Source organism: Budorcas taxicolor, chromosome 15 (assembly GCF_023091745.1).
Source record: "Budorcas taxicolor isolate Tak-1 chromosome 15, Takin1.1, whole genome shotgun sequence".
NCBI classification, from domain to species: domain Eukaryota; kingdom Metazoa; phylum Chordata; class Mammalia; order Artiodactyla; family Bovidae; genus Budorcas; species Budorcas taxicolor.
Window position 1 is genome coordinate 17,036,263 of NC_068924.1, and position 20,753 is coordinate 17,057,015.

A 20,753-nucleotide genomic window follows, 5' to 3' on the forward strand; every position below is an offset into this window, starting at 1 on the left:
TGAAAATAAAATCCAAGATAATTCCATGGACTGTATAGTCCATGGGGTGGCAAAGAGTCAGACACGGCTGAGGGACTCTCACTTTCACTTTTCGGCTTCCCGGATAGCTAGCTGGTAAAGAATTCGCCTGCAACACAGGAGACCCTGGTTCGATCCCTGGGTTGAGAATATCCCCTGGAGCAGGGAAAGGCTACCCACTCCAGTATTCTGGCCTGGAGAATTCCATGGACTGTTTGGCCATGGGTCGCCAAGAGTCGGTCATGAGTGAGTGACGTTCACCTCAGCTCCATGTAGTTTCTCCCCTGAAAAATATTTTGTTTGTGTACAACCCCACCCCACTCCCATCTCTATAGATCCAAGTTAATTACTGTGTCTACTCCAACCATTATTTTACGGCTATATTCAGAAACGAAAGGAGAAATAGCTTTACACAATAGAAGTTGTACTGATAACTGACAGCAAACACTTGTGGCTGCAGCGGCAATCAACTCTCCCCTGCATGCTGTGCTCAGTGTCTGCACTGCCACACGTAGAAACAGGAATGAACCCAACCCACTGCAACAGTAGAATATATATTAAGTTTTTTGCCTTGATAAACAAGGAAAGATACTGGGTATTAAGCAAAGCTACAAGCAAATACTGGCTATGGTGTCCTAAAATCTCAAAAGTACTATGAACTAGCTTTCTATTTTTTTTTTGAGAGAAACTGAAATCTATCGGGATGATGATCTACCTGTGGAAATCTATGCATCTATTTATATTAACTGGATACAAGGCACTATACAAAAATAGATGTAAAAATAAATAATATGTAGTCTCACGTTCAAGGTCCATGTTGTCTCTATCCTGGATAGAGTACAAACTATATTGCAATCCAGAAACTGGCCAAATATGGTACCTTAAATGATACAGAATTTTGTTTCTCTCTCCCCTGTGTTAATGGTCCAGCATGAGCAGTTCTGGACTATCTAGGTGACTCTTCCTCAGCATCAGTTTCCAGAGTTTTCCAATCATTGCCATTCCTAACAAGCAAGAAGGAAAAAGAAGCAGCCTAGGGTAAATGGCTTCTTTAAGCAGATGAACCTCAGACTGCACATGTAATTTATCATGTTTCATTAGTCCAAACTTAGTGATATGCCAAAACTAACTGTAAGAAAACTGGGGAAATATAGTTTCTATATGAGTTGCTGTGTGCAAGCAAAAACTCATGGAGTTCTGTTACTAAAAGAAGACTGGGAGAATAGACTCTGGAGGACAATTAGAGATCTTTCTCACAGACTCATAGCAAAGAAAGATAATAAATAATTGGAATAAAGGCTGCTAAGTACTAAAATAAGTTCTGGTAGCAGAACAAAGGGAGAAATTGTCTTCTGTGTGTAGGGTGAGGGCTTGTTTCAGAGGATGTATCTGAAAGAATGTGGTCCTTGCTGCTGGGACATGAAGGATATGTCAATAGTAAGAGAAATAACAATAGGAAGCAATAACAATAAACTGGAAGAAGTGGCTTCCAGTAATGACAGCAGATTGAGTAATTATGCCTTTTTTAGCTTTTTTTCTGAAACCTCACTAAAATGACAGTTTTGGTTTTTAACCATAGATTCTAGCAAGAATAGGTAACAAGACAACAGCAAAAAAAAAAAAAAAAAAATTGAAGTAAGGACGCAGATGGAGGAATGATACATGAATTAGCAATTTAAAGAAAATTAGCTTCTAAGCCAGGGGGTGGGAAAAGTGAAAAACCAAACCAGTATATACCATTGAGTCCTCTAAAGACCCAGGAAATGGTGATACCAGATACTTCTGAATTAGGGATACTTCTGAATAGGGATCATTGATTGTCAATCTGTTTAAGAAAGATTGGGCCCTCACATCCCTACTACCACCATTCCATGCAACAGTTGACTTCCTCTTCCTGCATATTGGCAAAAAACTAGAAATTTATTCTTTGAAAAAGTTAAACATAGAATCTCTTACTGAAATGATCAGGCATAATTGAGGTTGAGATCCCTTATTAAAAGTAAGGACTTTAAGTGAATATATGCATGTTCCATGCTAAGACTGTCTAGCCTCCTTCCCTGTCTTAGCTTCCAGAATGCTGACAATCAGACCTTCACCCTTCAAACAGAACATTGGTGAAATCATTTCAGAAGAATTTGACCAGGCCAAGAAGAAAGACCAGCATTAGCAGTTCCTCAACTAAATGATCCATCCTGATCATCTTATGAGTTAGGCTTTTAGTCTCAATGAAAGATTACAAGAAATATTAGGAAATCCAAAATATGAAATCTAGAAACTGAAATAAACAGAAGCCAAAAGCAACCAGAAAAACAAATTTGATAAGGGAGAAAGGAATGTTTCAGAAGTACAACCCCTCTGCCCCCAAAAAACCCTGTCTTTAATTTTCTCAGAGGGAAAATAGGAAAATATTGAAATCATAAAAGAGGAATAGATACTGTTTTTTCAAAAGAATATTCTGAGAAAAAAGGAGCTTTTGGAAACACAATAGAAAAAAATAAAACACTCAATATAAGATTGGGGAATTCTCTCAAAAAATAGGACAAAAGGAAAAAGACTTAGAAAATAGGAAAAAGAATATATATATATATACACACATTTTTTTTTTCCTTAGAGGACTGTTCCAATAGGTTCAGTAAAAACGCAACAGGCATTCCAGAAAAATGGAACAGAAAAAAACAGGAAAGAAATGATCAGTGAAGCAATTTTTAAAATATTTCCAAGATGTAGGGACCTGAGTTTTCAGATTAGAAGAGTCCAGCACAATAGATGAAAGTAGACACATTCTAAGGAACATTGTCATGAAATTCTAAACCCTGGGGCCACAGAAAAGTTCCTACAAACTTCTGGAGTAGGGCAGGGAAGGGATATGGATAATAGGTAATAGGTCACATAAAAAAGATCAGGAATCAGATTGACTTCACATTTCCTATAAACAACAATTGAACCTTGAAGGCAATGGAAAGCCTTCAAAATGCTGGAAGAGTTCTGTGTCTGACCATTCAACTGTGAAAACAGAATAAAAACATGCAAAACTTCAAAATACTACCTCATGCATCTTTTTTTCCTCATGTATCTTTTTTTTTTTTTTTTTAAGCTTTTTATTTTGTTTTAGGGTATAGCCAATTAACAATGTCGTGATTCAGGTAAACAGGAAAGTGACTCAGCCATACATATATATGTATCCATTCTTTCTGAAACTCCTCTCCCTTCCAGGCTACCACATAACACTGAGCAGAGTTCCCTGTACTGTACACTATGTCCCTGTTGGTAATCCATTTTAAATATAGTGTGTGCACATGTCCATCCCAAACTCCCTAACTATCCCTTCCTCTCATCCTTTCCCCTGGCAACCATAGTTCGTTCTCTAAGTCTGTGAGTCTGTTTGCGTTTTGTAAGTTCATTTGTGTTATTTCTTTTTAGATTCTACATTAAAGGATGTCATATGATATTTCTCCTTCTCTATCTGACTTAATTCACTCAGTATGACAATCTCTAGGTCCACCCATGTTGCTGCAAATAGCATTATTTCATTCTTTTTAATGGCTGAGTAATATTCCATTTTTTATATGTACCAAATCTTTATCTATTCCTCTGTTGTTGGGCATTTAGGTTGCTTCCATGTTTTGGCTATTGTAAACAATACTGCAATGATCATTGGGGTGCATGTATCCTTTTGGACCATGTTTTCTCCAGATACATGCCCAGGAGTGGGATTCTTTGGTTATAGGTTGCTAAAGTATTATAGCTTTAGCATCAGTCCTCTATTTCTAATTTCATAGCATTGTGATCAGAAAAGATGCCTGACATGATTTCAGTTTTCTTAAAGGCTCACTTTGTGGCCCAGCATGTGGTGAGTCCTGGAGAACCTTTCTTGTGCACTTGAGAAAAATGTGTAGCCTGCTATTTTTGGATGGAATGCTCTGTAAATACCAATTAAGTTCATCAGGTGTAAAGTGCCATCAGGTGTAAAGTGTGTTTCCCTATTAATTTTCTGTCTGGATGATGTGTCCATTGATGAAAGTGAACCACTATTATTGTATTACTGTTGATTTCTCCTTTTATGGTTGTTAGTATTTGCCTTACATATTGAAATGCTCCTGTGTTGGGTGCATATATATTTATAATGGTTATATCTTCTTGGATTGATCCCTTGATCATTATGTAGTGTCCTTCAATTCTCTTATAACAGTCTTTGTTTTAAAGTCTATTTTGTCTGATATGAGTATTGCTATTCTAGCTTTCTTTCAATTTCCATTTGCATCAAATACTTTCTCCCATCCCCTTACTTTCAGTCTGTAAATGACCCTAGGTCTGAGGTGGATATCTTGTAGACAGCATACATAGGGTCTTGGTTTTGTATCCACTCAGCCAGTCTATGTCTTTGGCTGGTGCATTTAATCCATTTACATTTAAGGTTCAGTTCAGTCACTCAGTCATGTCCGACTCTTTGCGACCCCATGAATAGCAGCACGGCAGGCCTCCCTATCCATCACCAACTCCCAGAGTCCACCCAAACTCATGACCATCAAGTCAGTGATGCCATCCAGCCATCTCATCTTCTGTCGTCCTCTTCTCCTGCCCCCAATCCCTCCCAGCATTCAGAGTCTTTTCCAATGAGTCTTCACATGAGGCATCAGTCCTTCCAATGAACACCCAGTACTGATCTCCTTTAGGATGCACTGGTTGGATCTCCTTGCAGTCCAAGGGACTTTCAAGAGTCTTCTCCAACACCACAGTTCGAAAGCATCAATTCTTCGGTGCTCAGCTTTCTTCACAGTCCAACTCTCACATCCATACATGACCACTGGAAAAACCATAGCCTTGACTAGATGGACCTTTGTTGGCAAAGTAATGTCTCTGCTTTTTAATATGCTGTCTAGGTTGGTCATAACTTTCCTGTCAAGGAGTAAGTAAGTAAATAAGTAAAGTCACTCAGTTGTGTCCGACTCTTTGTGACCCCGTGGACTGCAGCCCACCAGGCTCCTCAGTCCATGGGATTCTCCAGGCAAGAATACTGGAGTGGGTTGCCAAGGAGTAAGCATCTTTTAATTTCATGACTGCAATCACCATCTGCAGTGATTTTGGAGCCCCCAAAAATAAAGTCTGACACTGTTTCCACTGTTTCCCCACCTATTTCCCATGAAGTGATGGGACCAGATGCCATGATCTTCGTTTTCTGAATGTTGAGCTTTAAGCCAACTTTTTCACTCTCTTTTACTTTCATCAAGAGTCTTTTTAGTTCCTCTTCACTTTCTGCCATAAGGGTGGTGTCATCTGCATATCTGAGATTATTGATATTTCTCCCAGCAATCTTGATTCCAGCTTGTGCTTCTTCCAGCCCAGCGTTTTTCATGATGTACTCTGCATATAAGTTAAATAAGCAGGGTGACAATATACAGCCTTCACGTACTGCTTTTCCTATTTGGAACCAGTCTGTTGTTCCATGTCCAGTTCTAACTGTTGCTTCCTGACCTGCATACAGGTTTCTCAAGAGGCAGGTCAGGTGGTCTGGTATTCCCATCTCTTTCAGAGTTTTCCACAGTGTATTGTGATCCACACAGTCAAAGGCTTTGGCATAGTCAATAAAGCAGAAATAGATGTTTTTCTGGAACTCTCTTGCTTTTTCAATGATCCAGCAGATGTTGGCAATTTGATCTCTGGTTCCTCTGCCTTTTCTAAAACCAGCTTGAATATCTGGAAGTTCACGGTTCACATATTGCTGAAGCCTGGCTTGGAGAATTTTGAGCATTACTTTACTAGCATGTGAGATGAGTGCAATTGTGCGGTAGTTTGAGCATTCTTTGGCATTGCCTTTCTTTGGGATTGGAATAAAAACTGACTTTTTTCAGTCCTATGGCCACTGCTGAGTTTTCCAAATTTGCTGGCATATTGAGTGCAGCACTTTCACAGCATCATCTTTCAGGATTTTAAATAGCTCAACTAGAATTCCATCACCTCCACTAGCTTTGTTTGTAGTGATGCTTTCTAAGGCCCACTTGACTTCACATTCCAGGATGTCTGGCTCTAGGTGAGTGATCACACCATCGTGGTTATACATTTAAGGTAATTATTGATATATATGATCCTATTACCCTTTTCTTAATTGTTTGGAGTTTATTTTTTCTTTCCTTCTCTGTGTTTCCTGCCTGGAGAAGTGCCTTTAGCATTTATTGTAAAGCTGGTTTGGTGGTGCTGAATTCTCTTAATTTTTGCTTGTCTGGAAAGCTTTTAATTTCTCCATCAAATCTGAAGGTGAGTCTTGCTGGGTAGTGTATTATTGATTGTAGGTTCTTTCCTTTTATCACTGTAAATATATCATCCTATTCCTTTCTGGCTTAGAGAGTTTCTATTGAAAAATCAGCTGAAAGTTATGGGAGTTGGCTTATATGTTATTTGTCATTTTTCCCTTATTTCTTTTAATAGTTTATCTTTGTCTTTAATTTTTATCAGTTTGGTCACTATGTGTCTCAGCATGTTCCTTCCTGGGTCTGTCTCTCCTGGTACTCTCTTCACTTTCTGGTCTTGGCTGACTGTTTCTTTTCCCATGCTGGGGGAGTTTTCAGCTAATTATCTCATCAAATATTTTCTCAGGTCCTTTCTCTCTCTCTCTTCTCCTTCTGGGACCCCTATAAATATGAATGTTGGTGCATTTAATGTTGTCTCAGAGGTCTCTTACGCTGTCTTCATCTCTTTTTTTGTTGTTGTTGTTTATTTTGTAATATTCTTTTTTTTTGGCTGTGATTTCTTCATTTTATCTTCCAGGTCACTTATCTGTTCCTCTGCCTCAGTTATTATGCTATTGATTCCTTCTAGTATTATGCATCTCTGTTTGTTCTTGATAGTTCTGGGTTTTTGGCAAACATTTCTTGCATCCTTTGCATTCTTTTCCTGAGATCATGGATCATCTTCACTATCATTATTCTAAATTCTTTTTCTGGAAGATTGCTTATCTCCATTTCATTTAGTTGTTTTGTTGCTTCATGTGGGACATAACTCTCTGCTTTTTCATCCTGATTAACTTTCTTTAATGCGGTTTTTGTTCTAACCATTGTGGGATCATGATTCTTCTTGCTTCTTCTGTCTGCCCCCTGGTGGATGAGGCTAAGGCTTGTGCAAGCGCCCTGATGGGAGGTACTGATTGTGGGAAAAACTGGGTCTTGCTGTAGTGGACAGGGCTGTGCTCTTAATCCAATTATCTGCTGATGGGTGGGGCTGCACTCCCTCCTTATTAGTTTGGCCTGAGGTTACCCAGCCCTGGAGTCTAAAAGCCCTGCATGCATGTGTTCATGCTAAGTCACTTCACTTATGTCCTACTGTTTGCAACCCCATGGACTGTAGCCCGCCAGGCTCCTCTGTCCATGGGATTCTCCAGGAAAGAAAACTGGAGTGGGTTGCCATATCCTCCTCCAGGTGATCTTCCCAACCCAGGGATCAAACCCACGTCTCTTCTGTCTCTCTCATTGGCAGGCAGGCTCTTTACCAGTAGAGCCACCTGAGAAGCTGCCATGGTAGGACTGATGGCAGCCTCCAAGAAGGCTCACACCAAGGGGCACCTTCTAGGACTACTGCTGCCAGTGCCCCCATCCCTGCAGTGAGCCACTGCTGATCCACAACTTTGCAGGAGACCCTCAAACACTAACAAGTAGATGTGGTTCAGTCTCCGGTGGGGTCACTGCTCCTTTCCCCTGGGTCCTGGGGCACACAATATTTGTGTGTGTGTGCCCCCCTAGAGTGGAGTCTCTGTTTCCCCTGGTCCTGTGGGAGTCCTGTAATCAAATCCTACTGGCCTTCAAAATCAGCTTCACTGGAGACTTCTAGTCCCTTTGCTGGATACCCAGGCTAGGAAGCCTGACATAGGGCTCAGAACCTTCACAACAGTGGCAGAACTTCTTTGGTAATATTGTTCTCTAATTTGTGGGTTTCCCACCTGGTGGGTATGGGATTTGATTTGATCATGATTGTGCCCCTCCTACCATCTTGTTATGGCTTCTCCTTTGTCTTTGGTTATGAGGTATCTTTTGTTGGTGGGTTCCAGCATCTTCCTGTTGATGGTTGGTCAACAGCTAGTTGCAGTTTTGGTGCACTCACAGGAGGACTTGAGCACCCATCCTTCTACTCCGCCATCTTAAACCAGTCTCCCTCATGCATCTTTTTTAGGAAGGTACTTGAAGATGTGCTCTATCTCTCTCTATGTATAGAAACACAGACAAGCACACACTTGCATGTAAAAGAATGAACTATGAATGAAGACATGGGCTACGAGGCACAGGAGATTTATTTCTAAAGAAAAGCAAAGGAAATGCCCTAGAAAATGGTGAAGGGAGATCAGGATGCTTTCTCTGCCCCAGATACCAAGGACAACCAGGCCAGATTGATTGAAGCAGGGCAGAAGATTGTAGGAGAGAATTCTCAAGAAGGTGAAATTGACAGATAAGCTAACAGGAATGAACTTTCTAAAAGATGGCAACTGGCAGAGTTTGGGGTTGGATTATTGAGGCCTGCATGGAAATTTTAGCAAACAAAAAAAAAAAAGAAGAAGAAGGGGAAAAAATGTGGTAGAGAGGGCTCACTCATTATCTGATGCGTCTTTTCCTCTGGACACATGGGAGGAATATATTTCCTTTCCCTCTTGCACTTAGAATCATATGACTATTTCTGGCCAATAAATTTGAGCAGAACTCACATGTGATAGTTTTAAAACACAGCCTAGATTTTTTTTTTTAATCTTCTTCCTATCAAGAGGTGGGTTATTTCTTACTGTAGCATAGTCTGGTCTATCTTAATTAATATGCAAGGTAATTATTGGGAAAAGAAATCATAGTTTGTTTCGGGGCTCAGCATTGAAAAGTTTACGTGGTCAGAATAACCAAATGCCAGGAAATGGTCTTTCTATAATTATGATATAATGATAAAGTATTGGCAGGTTTGGGGAATAGGAAAAATAAGGATGTTCTATAAGTATGCAGTTAACTTTGATGAAAACATGAATTTAGAAAAAGAATAGAAAAGAACAACTTATTCTAATTTCTTGAAAATAAAAGCTGCATAATTTCAGATATAGAATGAAATGAGAAAAGGATAAACACCAACATAAATTATAAAATGTGGAGAGATAGACAAAGTCACATGAAATGAAGCAATATTGAGAGAGTCATATGGAAACAGAAGTCACAAAATGGTAGGAGGATTATAACCCAAAAGAAAATGTTCTTTAGTTACATTAAATCACACAATGCATTATGTTACACGGAAAATCAAATATCACGAGACGCTGTCATCATCTCATTTTTGTTCTGCAAAAGGATGCCAGAAAGTGTCAGAATAAGTGCTAGTCTTTTCTACACTTTCTGGTACCTTACCAAATGGAAAATAAGCATCTTTCATTATTACCTTACAGACACATGGTGAAGCTAAAACATTTCTCATTAATTTCTAAATAAATTATTTGGATTTTCACATGACATGTCTACCATCTAGAATCCATTACAGAGGACAATTTGAATTACTACCAATTTAAATACAGTAGTTCTTTAGAAAAGGTGAATGATTTCACCTATATGTTTATAGTGTGTGCTGCTATTCAGCCCTCTTCTCCTCTGTTATTTGGCCTATTTCATGGATCCCCACTATAAATATCAAAAGGAGATAAGCTCTTTTTTATTTGCCTCTGTTAGTGTCCCATTTGCTTATTATTTGCATGCTGCCTGGGGATAGCCTTACAGAGTCTGAACTTACTAATTCAGTTGTTTATTTATTTTCAACTCGCAATAGGCCTCACACATGCCCACTTTTGTTTTAGACACTAGGATACAATGCACCAAAGACTGAAAAAAATATTTGCTCTTGTGCAGCTTATTTTCTAATGAGGGGAGACAGGCTATAACCAAATAAGTTGGAAAAATTATATAGACATTAGAATGGGTTAATTACTAATAGAGGATACAAGGTGAGCAGACCATTCTGGGGGGGAGGGTGATAAGAAAACCTCACTATCATAAAATGATGATCTGTGGTAAAAGGGGAAAAAAAAAAAGATGGTCACAGGGGAATTAATTCCCATATTCAAACAGAGAATGTGGCCATTGGGTATTGTCAATATTACATATAGCCTCCAACCACGAATTTGATTTTTGATGAAAAGACCTTGGAATTATACAAAGAAAGAGAATTTTAATATTTATATGTATGAAAAAAGATATCCTAAGTTATAAGCCCCAAGTTTCAGAAGTCATCCCTGGTAACTCAGATGGTAAAGAATCTTCCTGTAATGCAGGAGAACCTGGTTCAATCCCTAGGTCAGGAAGATCCCATGGAGAAGGGAACGGCAACCCACTCCAGTATTCTTGCCTGGAGAATTCCATGGACAGAGGAGCCTGGTGGGCTACAGTCCATGGGGTTGCAAAGAGTTAGACACTACTAAAGCAACTTAACACATTTCAGGAGGCAAGAGCAGGGACGGTTAAAGTCAGTAATAATAAGAGGAGAGTGGGAGATGTGTTTTGGTCTCTTGAAAGCAGTCCTAAGGGCCTGGATTACAAGGCAAGTGAAGCAGGTAAATAAAGCATCAACACAATGACTATTCCCAGAAGGGCAATAGGAATGTAATGTCATGGTGAAAAAAGGCACTCCCAAAGCTATTGCATTTGTAGGCTGCTTGCTGCCAACAGCCTTATGACATCAGAGTACTTCCATCTTCCAAATGCCTGTTTGGCAATTGGCAAAGCCGCAGGAAGGGCCTTTCCAGAATGGAACAACTGGCTCATTTTACCCAAGTAAAGTCAGCAAGTGTTCTATGTTTTGTTGCTTTTGCACAAATAGGATGAGGCTAGTGCACATCCTATAAAGTTCATAATAATAAAATATAAGATCTCATTCACACTTGGTTGCATTGCCCATATATTAAGTAACTCTATAAATGTAAGCAAACTCCAGTGCTCTCAATTTAATTTGTCTATATATATTTCAGGAAAAGAAATTAGAGGGAATGATTAAACAGTTTAAAATGTTTACATAAACAAGACAACCTTTTTCCTTTTCTATTCTAAAGTAAATATACATGTAGGAATAAATTTTGAGATGAATGGATAAAGAAAATGTGGTATATACATACACCTGAAAATCATTCAGCCATAAAAAAGAAAAAGAAACCTTGTCATATGCTACAATAAGGATGAATCTTGGGAGCATTGTGTATTAATATATGAAATTGAGACAGGAGAGAAGTAGGCAGGTCACAATCTTTAAAAGAATGACATAGTCATTGAGGAGATGACATAAACTGGTTAGAACCAGCTAGGCCCAAGATTGCAGAAGATTTTACTCCAGTTGACTTTAAGCCTCATTTTATGCTCATTGTTATATAGTAACATGCTAAATCGGAGAAGGCGATGGCACCCTACTCGCCTGGAAAATCCCATGGACGGAGGAGCCTGGTAGGCTGCAGGCCATGGGGTCTTTGAGGGTCGGACACAACTGAGCGATTTCACTTTCACTTTTCACTTTCATGCATTGGAGAAGGAAATGGCAACCCACTCCAGTGTTCTTGCCTGGAGAATCCCAGGGACGGTGGAGCCTGGTGGGCTGCCGTCTATGGGGTCGCACAGAGTCGGACACGACTGAAACGACTTAGCAGCAGCAGCAGGAGCAGCAGCATGCTAAATGACATACCCACAGGTGCCATGAAAATTCCCAAACTGACCATAAAAGACCAAAAAGTGGGCAGTGGTCCAACTCCTGGAAATCCTTGTCCCTTCCCTGAAAGAATTGGAATAATCCTCCTACTTGTTAGCATATCTAATTACCCAGCCCATAAAAACTAACCATCCCATTTATACAGGGCCTCTTGACTTTTTAGATGGCCCACACTTCATCTCTGTAGTGTGTATTTCCCAGAAAAACTTGTTTTCACTTTACTATGGCTTACTCTTGAATTCTTCCCTGCCAAGGACACTTACTTGGTGGCCTGTCTCAGGGACTCACCTGAGACCTGGGACATGACTGTCCTCTTGCTCCCCATTTTCCTGCAGCAAAATAAGCCAGTCACAGAGGGACAAATACTGCATGATTCCACTTATATGAGGTATTTGCAGAAGTCAGACTCACAAATGCAGAAAGCAGAATGGTGGTTGTTAGGGCTGGGCATGGGGGAGAGAGTAGGAAATAAGAAATTGCTATTCAATGAGAATGGAAGTATCAGTCATGCAAGATGAAAAAGTTCTTGAGAATCTGTTGTACAACATTGTGCTTAGAGTTAACAATACTGTATACTTTAAAGTTGTTAAGAGAGTAAATCTCATGTGTTTTTTACCAAAAATTTTTTTAATGAATGAATTTTGGCTTCATAAAGCTATGTTGAAAGTTTATGTTTGTAACTTTGTTTTGCATCATTCTTTCCTACAAAATATCTGTAGCATCTATCAATCAGATCTTTGGTTGCCAGCAGCAAATCAATTTGAGGACTTTAATAAAAAACAAAAGCTACTGGAAGCATGCCTGAGTCACAGAGCCTTGACAGGATAGCTGGGGACCAGGCTTGGAATGAACCCAAAGATCCCATGGCGAGAACCATAAGAGGCCAGTGTGGTACCCATGATACTGTTGCCCCTTTTTTTTTGCCTTTTCACCCATTGCCATAAGAAACCCTGAATGGACAGTTGGCAGTCTCAGCTACAAATTGAATAGAAGTGTCACGAGGTTCTTTAGTGAAAGCGTTTCTCTCTTGGATGCTAAAACCTTTATATCAGCAGAGTTCAGAGTCACAGAGATTAGAAGCAACAAAAAATGTTAGTGACTCATTAAGTGTAATTGTAAAAGGTACCGTCACCCCACTTTTACCCTTTGTTTCCCATACCACAGCATCTTTTTATAGGGAAAAAATCACTACCTACTGTATTCCTCACTAGCTTAGAACATATACATCCTGAAGGATCATGCTAAAATTTTACAGGGTGTCAACTCCTGGGCATGAGCGTAACTGAATTTTTTTTTTAAGTTGATTTACAGTGTTAGTTTCAGGTGTACAGCAAGTTGATTCAGTTTTTTTATGTGTGTGTGTCAGAGGGGGCTGGGGTGGGGGTTGTGTGTGTGTTCTTTTTCAGATTCTTTTCCACTTAGATTATTGTAATGCATATTGAATATTTTGTTTACTTTTGGCTGTGCTGGGCCTTTGTTGCTTTGCCCAGGCTTTCTCTAGTCGTGGCAAGCAGAGGCTACCCTTTGTTGCAGCGCACAGGCTCCTCATTGCAGTGGCTTCTCTTGTTGCCGAGCACAGGCTCTAGGTACATGGGCTTCAGTATTTGTAGCACGTGGGCTCAGTAGTTGTGGCACATGGGCTTGGTTGCTCCTCAGCTTGTGGAATTTTCCTGGACCAGAGATTGAATCCATGTCCCCTGCATAGCAGGCAGATTCTTATCCACTGTGCCACCAGGGAAGTTTATCTAAACAAATAGATAAACTTTTTGTTTATCTATTATATATGTGTGTGTGTGTATCTGTTAACATAATTGGATCTTAATAACCCATTCCACAGTTTTATAGGTGTATGCCTCTAGGCGATAGTGACATAAGATCATCGAATCTTATGGAATCAGCCCATTTCTTCCTCTGTTAACTGAAACCTTTTGGTCTGTAGCAAAGTGTGAGATATCATGACTTTGTATAAGGCATTCCATAAGTTCATGGATGGTGGTGCTAGCATGGCTTGAGTCCACGTTAAATGTCTTTTACAGTGAGAACATATCAGTGTCCCCTTTTTGATGGTTTTCCCAGGTAAGGTACCATATTCAAGATACCATTAACTGCTAGAAAACTGAGTATTAAGCTATTAAAGTTGAGATACGAGAAAGTCTGTGTTGAGCCCAGTCAGCCTGCTACCACGATCACTTTGAGTCCAAAATAGGATAAAAATACTGACTGATGAGTGTAGGACAGGACATTTTGTTTAGCCGATTATTAAGAACTCCTTCACAGAGGAGCCTTTTGGTAAATATTCACATTGGATACAGTATTTGCATACTCAAAACCCATCCACACATCCCAAATATCCTGATTATCAATCTTCTGATTTTGTTTTTTTCCAACATACCTAACCCTTAGCCTCTGCTCATGAATTGATGTAGGTCCTTAACATACATCTCTCCATCTCTTCCTCTGGTAAAAGTTCCTCTTTATGGAGGATTTCTCCTTTGGAAGAAATGGAAGGATTTCTCCTTTCCAGTATTGAGTGGAATTGACTGATGCAAACATATTATTTAGAGCCATCTGTAAGGCAGACTTGAATTTTTTTTCCTCTGATTATAGGGGAAATCCACATAAGCCCATAGGCTGAGAGGGTGTTGCAGAAGTAGACATGCTGGATGTGTGAGCCGTGTTGCTCCAGGTCCCCGCAGGTTCCACCTCTATTCCTGCCTGTATATATGACTTCTGTTTGATGACATAGTTCCTGCCTGTGAATCAGAACACCTGGCTCTTGATGAGCACTCGGATTGCACAGACACCTGTTGTTTGTTAATCTCTATCAAAGCCAGGTTTTAAGCCAAGAACTATTTCTCAAAAGCATAATAGCTCTTGACAAAGAGGGCATGTCTGTATTCTAAAATGTCATGCCTGTAATTGTCCAGTGAAACCTTCCCCAGGCTTTCTTGAAATCATTTATTCATTCAATGAGACTTTCAAAGCCCAGAAGGAAATAGATATAAAATAACATGCAAAAGATGTTGCTTAAAAAAAATTGTTACTCTTCATTCCTTAGAGCTCTTGGATTCTTTGCAGGAAGACCTATCTACCTAGTTCTTTTAGGGTTTATTCCCTGCCTCCTTAAAACACCTTTAAGACATTCTGAAGACCTCGGTGTCTCAACCCAAGAGAGGAACTTCCAGAGGAAGATAGATGCCCCCTCATCATCTCTGTAAGACCTGGTTCTCAAGTTCTGTTTTTCAATCTTGAGGCTTGTCTCTTCCCCTAAATAATTGACAGCAGGGATACCCAATTATTTTAGGGAAAACCCTACTTCTTAGGACAACTAATTCTGAATTTGAAGCCTAACTATATCAGAATTCTAAATCTAATATCCAGATACAAACTGGAGATCAAGTTATTATATTGAAAAAGGCAGATGTCCTATTGAGGCCTTTTATTTCAACTAATTATTAATAAGGGCTGTTTTATAGAATATGTTACATATATTTTGCTATTATTTTATTCTATGGAATGATTTGCCAGCCAGTATTCCAAATATGTTTTCAAAATGAAATACAGAGTGCTAGAATATATAGCATTTCCTACAGTGTAAGACATGCCTCTGCCTAATAGACAAGCATTTCAGTGTTGAGTTTTTTAAATTAATTTATTTATTTTAATTGGAGGCTAATTACTTTACAATATTGTGGTGGTTTTTGCCATACATCGACATGAGTCAGCCACGGGTGCGCATGTGTCCTCCAATCCTAAACAGTGTTGAGTTTTTAACCACAAAAGCATATTGGTTTGGGCTTCCCTGGTGGCTCAAAGAATCCGCCTGCTCACTGAAGAGACATAGGTTTGATCCCTAACCCAGGAAGATCCCACGTGCTGTAAAGCAACTAAGCCTACATGCCACAACTATTGAGCCTGTGCTGTGGAGCTCAAGAGCTGCACCTTCGGAACTCACATGCCTCAACTACTGAAGCCCATGTACCCTAGAGTCCATGCTCAGCAACAAGATAAAGCACCACAACAAGGAGCCCACGCACCGCTCCAGTCCCGACCTGCTGCAACTAGAGAAAGCCACGTGCAGGAACAAAAACCCAGCAGAGTCAAAAGTAAACAATAAAAATAAATAAAATTGTTTTTAAAAGACATATTGTTTTAAATTATACTGGTAGTAAATTAATTGGCAAAGGGAGAGTAATACAGACTTGGTTCTGAGTAAGTGAAAGCTTTCAGTCTAATATCAGCCTTATTTAGGTTTCCCTTAAGATACTACATGCTAAGTCACTTCAGTTGTGTTCGACTCTTTGCGACCCTATGGACCTTGACCTGCCAGGCTCCACTGTCCGTGGGATTCTCCAGGCAAGAATACTGGAGTAGATAGCCATTCCCTCCTCCAGGAGATCTTCCAGACCCAGAGATCAAACCCCTGTCTCTTAGGTATCCTGCATTGGCAGGTGGGTTCTTTACCACTAGCGCCACCTGGGGAGCCCTGCACATCTGCCTAAAGTCCAGTGTATATAGATGAGCAGCAAAACAATAACAAATTCGTTATCCCTCAAAATTAAAAAAGAACAGCAACAACTTAAATGAACTGCACTATTTATGGCCTGCCAGTGGTAATAGGAGTGTGCTTCCCAGGCTGTGCTAGTGGTAAAGAGCTCACCTACAAATACAGAAGTTGCAGCTTCAGTCCTTGAGTCTGGAAGATCCCCTGGAGAAGGGTATGGCAACCTACCCCAGTATTCTTGCCTGGAGAATCCAATGAACAGAGCAGCCAGGTGGACTGCAGTCCATAGGGTTACAAAGAGTTGAACATGACTGAAGCAACTTAGCACTCACACAATGATGGGGGAGTTTTTTCTTACTGTCTCCAAACTGTATGGTACAGTAATCCTTGAAAGAGGTTTTTTTAAGCAGTCACTTAAGAGCCTCTCTATTAGGAATTCCAAGGAGAAGGGCAGGCAGGAGATATGCAGAGGGGAGGTAATCTTTCTTCAACAAATTGTACTTGTGGTATCCAGACTCTGAACTGAGCTGTGATTTCAGCAATAAGGATAAAGAAGGTATGTAAAGTTACTGACCCTTCACAAATATCTTTGGTGCCTCAGGCAAGTAATGGGAACACTTGCTTAAGGATGATCTAAATGCTTAAGATCACTGACAACTTGGGTAATTCCCTAACAGTGCAGTGTTTAGGACTCCATGCTTCCACTACAGGAGTCCCAGGTTTGATCCCTGGTCAGGGAACTAAGGACTTTCCAGGTGGCTCAATGGTAAAGAATCTACCTGCCAAGCAGGAGATGCAGTCTCAATCCCTGGATTGGGAAGATACCCTGGAGAAGGAAATGGCAACCCACTCCAGTGTTCTTGCCTGGGAAATCCCATAGACAGAGGAGCCTGGCCCGGCCAACGTTTGTGGGGTTGCAGAGTCAGATACAACTTAACGACTAAACCACCACCACCACGAGGGAACTAAGATTCTGCAAGCCATGTGGCTTGACCAAAAAAAAAAAAAAAATCACTGACAACTTGGAAGCTGAGACACTTATGTGATCTCTAGCTCGTACAATATTTAACATGTTCCCTCTCCAATAAGATTAATTAATCCAGTAAAACAAATATTAAAGTACATCTATCACTTGTCAGGCAATTAGATACATAGATGGAATATGTTTAGCCCTCAGGAAAACATATTTGTTGATATGTCTTCATTAAGTAGAAGACATACCAACAAATCCAATCAATACATTATGAAAATTGATAAATAATGGCAATGTGCCAAAGGTTCAATGGAGTTATTAGAGAAATACCTAAGAGAGGTAGAGGAGGAGAAGACAGTGACAAGGAAGGCTTTTTATATGATAGGATTTTTTAACTGACTCTCTAAAGAAGAAATGGGAGTTTGCTAGGCAAAGGAAAGTGTAAAACACATTCTAGGTAGAGAAAACAACATACATAAAGGCAAAAAATATAAAATGTATGGCCTTGCCATCTTGCCTCTTGATTTAGTCAGGAAACAAATGGCACACTTGAAAGGTTAACTGCAAAGAGTTTAATGAAGATGACTATTTCCAGAAATGTGGGCCCAGTCAAGGGCACCAACAAAGAATGGTGAAGCATTCGGTGGGAAGCTATAATAACCTGGCCAGAGGGGCAGGGAAAGGGAATGAGACTGCCAGAACCTGCTGAGAGGCAGAGCCGTGGCAGAGGGACTACCCAACAGCAACGTCAAGCAGAAGAAGAAGAAAACAACCACTACCAAATCACAGCCTGGCAGAGACAAAGTGAAAGTGAAGTCGCTCAGTCGTGTCCGACTCTTTGCAACCCCGTGGACTGTAGCCCACCAGGCTTCTGCGTCCATGGGATTCTCCAGGCAAGAATACTGGAGTGGGTTGCCATTTTCTTTTCCAGGGGATCTTCCCAACCAAGGGATCGAACACAGGACTCCTGCATTACAGGCAGATGCTTTAACCTCTGAGCCACTAGGGAATCCCGACAGAGACAAAGGGAGGGGTAAAGACCCTGTCCTCCCTTTCCTCCAGTCTCCAGCAGACCCCCCCTCCCGCTAGCTGAAACCCACTGCAGCCCAGAGGGCAAAGGGTTTTGAGAAAGCTTCTGTAAAGGTTGGCCTTCTGAGGCCGGGAGAGCAGAGACTAGATCCGTAGAGGCCAATAATCATTAGTACATACATCTCAGATTCATATCCCGAGTCTGAACAATTTCCTGCTTCTTGAACAGGTATGGCTAACCCAGGACTAAACCTCTAACTGACATGACGAGTTTGCCCTCGTTTCTTCTTCCTTGACTGATATAAGGAGTAGCTTGTTGACCTAAATGATAGGAAAAGATTCTTAAGATCATTGCAACCTCTGCCCTGAACTAAAACTTTCTGTATACATCCTTTTAATCATGGTAATGTGATAATTATCCTATCAGATATTTAAAAATAAGTAATCCTGAGTGTGAGATGACATATAAGTGCTTATTTGTCTATCTAAAAATATCTACTTTCATACTGTCAGTGGATGAAACTGGCTTGCATATTAGTTTCATAGAATTTTTTTGTTCACTTGAGACACTGCATGTTTGATTTATAAACTCTAGTTAAATCACATTTAAAGTATCTTCAGATTTTGTTACGGTGCTACGTTGTTTGAAATAGAACAAGTTGTCCTTTTATAACCTTTTTTCTATTTATTTTTCAGATCAATAACTCGATCTTATTACCGCAACTCGGTTGGTGGATTTTTAGTATTTGACATTACTAACCGACGATCTTTTGAACATGTGAAAGATTGGCTGGAAGAAGCAAAAATGCACGTACAGCCATTTCAGATTGTATTTCTGCTAGTGGGACATAAATGTGATTTAGCTTCACAACGTCAAGTTACAAGGGAAGAAGCTGAAAAACTGTCAGCAGACTGTGGTATGAAGTATATAGAAACCTCAGCAAAAGATGCTACGAATGTTGAGGAATCCTTCACTATCTTGACAAGAGACATATATGAACTTATTAAAAGGGGAGAGATTTGTATTCAGGATGGCTGGGAAGGGGTTAAAAGTGGTTTCGTTCCAAATACTGTGCATTCTTCTGAGGAAGCAGTAAAGCCCAGGAAAGAGTGCTTCTGCTGACTTCAAACATGCCAAAGAATTAAGAACAGATTGGGTGTCATTTCAGGATAAATACCAACATTAACAACAGAATGATATGATGAAAGCATTTTAAAAAGTTATAAACCCATGCTAATGCTGTTTTGTAAGGTATTTAATTCAGAGCAATATGCTAACTTGTTAAACTACCAGATTGGTATTTTGCTAAATTATCAAGCAAAGCAGACAACATTTTCTGGAAACTGGAGTGTCTACATAATTGCCTTCATTCTCATTTTGTTAGCATATAACTGACCATAATATCCAAATATGTCAATATTACTCGTGTTTCTTGATAGTTTGAAATGGATGTTTTATGCACACATATAATCTATTGAAAAGATTTTATCAGGAATTACATTCTCTAGCATTAATTAATGTTAAATAGTAAAGTGGATTTAAAAGTGCACTGTTCATTTACAAAGTAAACAATCTCAGAGTTATTAACTAGGCCTAAAATAACAATTTCTTGCTTAAAGTGGCAGGTTTGTAACCATTCTCTGAAATATTCTCCCTTAATTTTGCTTGAACATGAAAAGATAAGTTTTATATTAATTTTTATTCTCTCATTTATTGCTCCTGAAAATTTTATGTTTTATAGAGACATCTAAGAATCTCAGCAAAATATTTTATTATAAATATTTGTAAAAATCAAAATGAAGGATCACTATCAGCAAATGTTTTGTTTTTATAGTATACTGTCCTTAATAAGATAAGAAAAATGAATTTATATACTGATGACATTTTCAAAGAAAGTAAATCCAGTCTACCTTGAGCTATTGTGAAAATTATCAATATAGGTAAGTGTAGAATATTTTTAATAATTGCTTTTTATGTTCAAGTGAATTTCCAAATTTCCCCATTTTCAATACAAGGAAAGTGTAGAAAATATTTTAGGGGGCAAAAAAAATTGACTAGATGTTTGAAATAACATTCATCATCAGTAAAAGTAAAAATAAAATAATGAGTTAAGGCTATAAGATAATGTTTGAGCTTCCTAATTTTTAACTTGTTAATTAAATCCCCCTCCTGAAAGGGATGTTTTTATGACAATGTCAAATATTTTATAATATACGTTTCTATTCTGTTCTGTAAACCATTCTTGATCACAAAGAAACTGCTTTTTGGAATCATAAGGTCTTTACTGTTTAACTGTAGTTGCTTCATTTGTTTGAAAACCAAATTTGTATAGTAGAAAGAATATTTAATGAGAAATCAGAAAACCTGGTTCTAAGCTTGCCTTTGCTTTCCAGCATTCATACATGAGTAAGTAACAACTTCTGTTAGTTTTCTCATCTGTAAAACAAGGCTAATGACCCCATTAATTGTATTTCATGGAATTATTTTGGGAATCCAGTGAATCATGTAGAAAAGTTTTGTGAGTGGAGAAAGAATTA

The 20,753-nt window shown here is 39.3% G+C and overlaps 1 protein-coding gene across 1 annotated transcript in view; it reads left to right on the top strand.

Annotated features, from left to right (window-relative positions):
• RAB39A (RAB39A, member RAS oncogene family) overlaps positions 1-19,338 on the top strand; it is a 31,434-nt gene extending 12,096 nt beyond the window's left edge. The window contains exon 2 of the mRNA XM_052653306.1: positions 18,912-19,338. Coding sequence (XP_052509266.1) covers positions 18,912-19,338 — 427 coding nt within the window. The remainder of the gene's footprint in view (positions 1-18,911) is intronic.
• Positions 19,339-20,753: the final 1,415 nt, after the last annotated feature.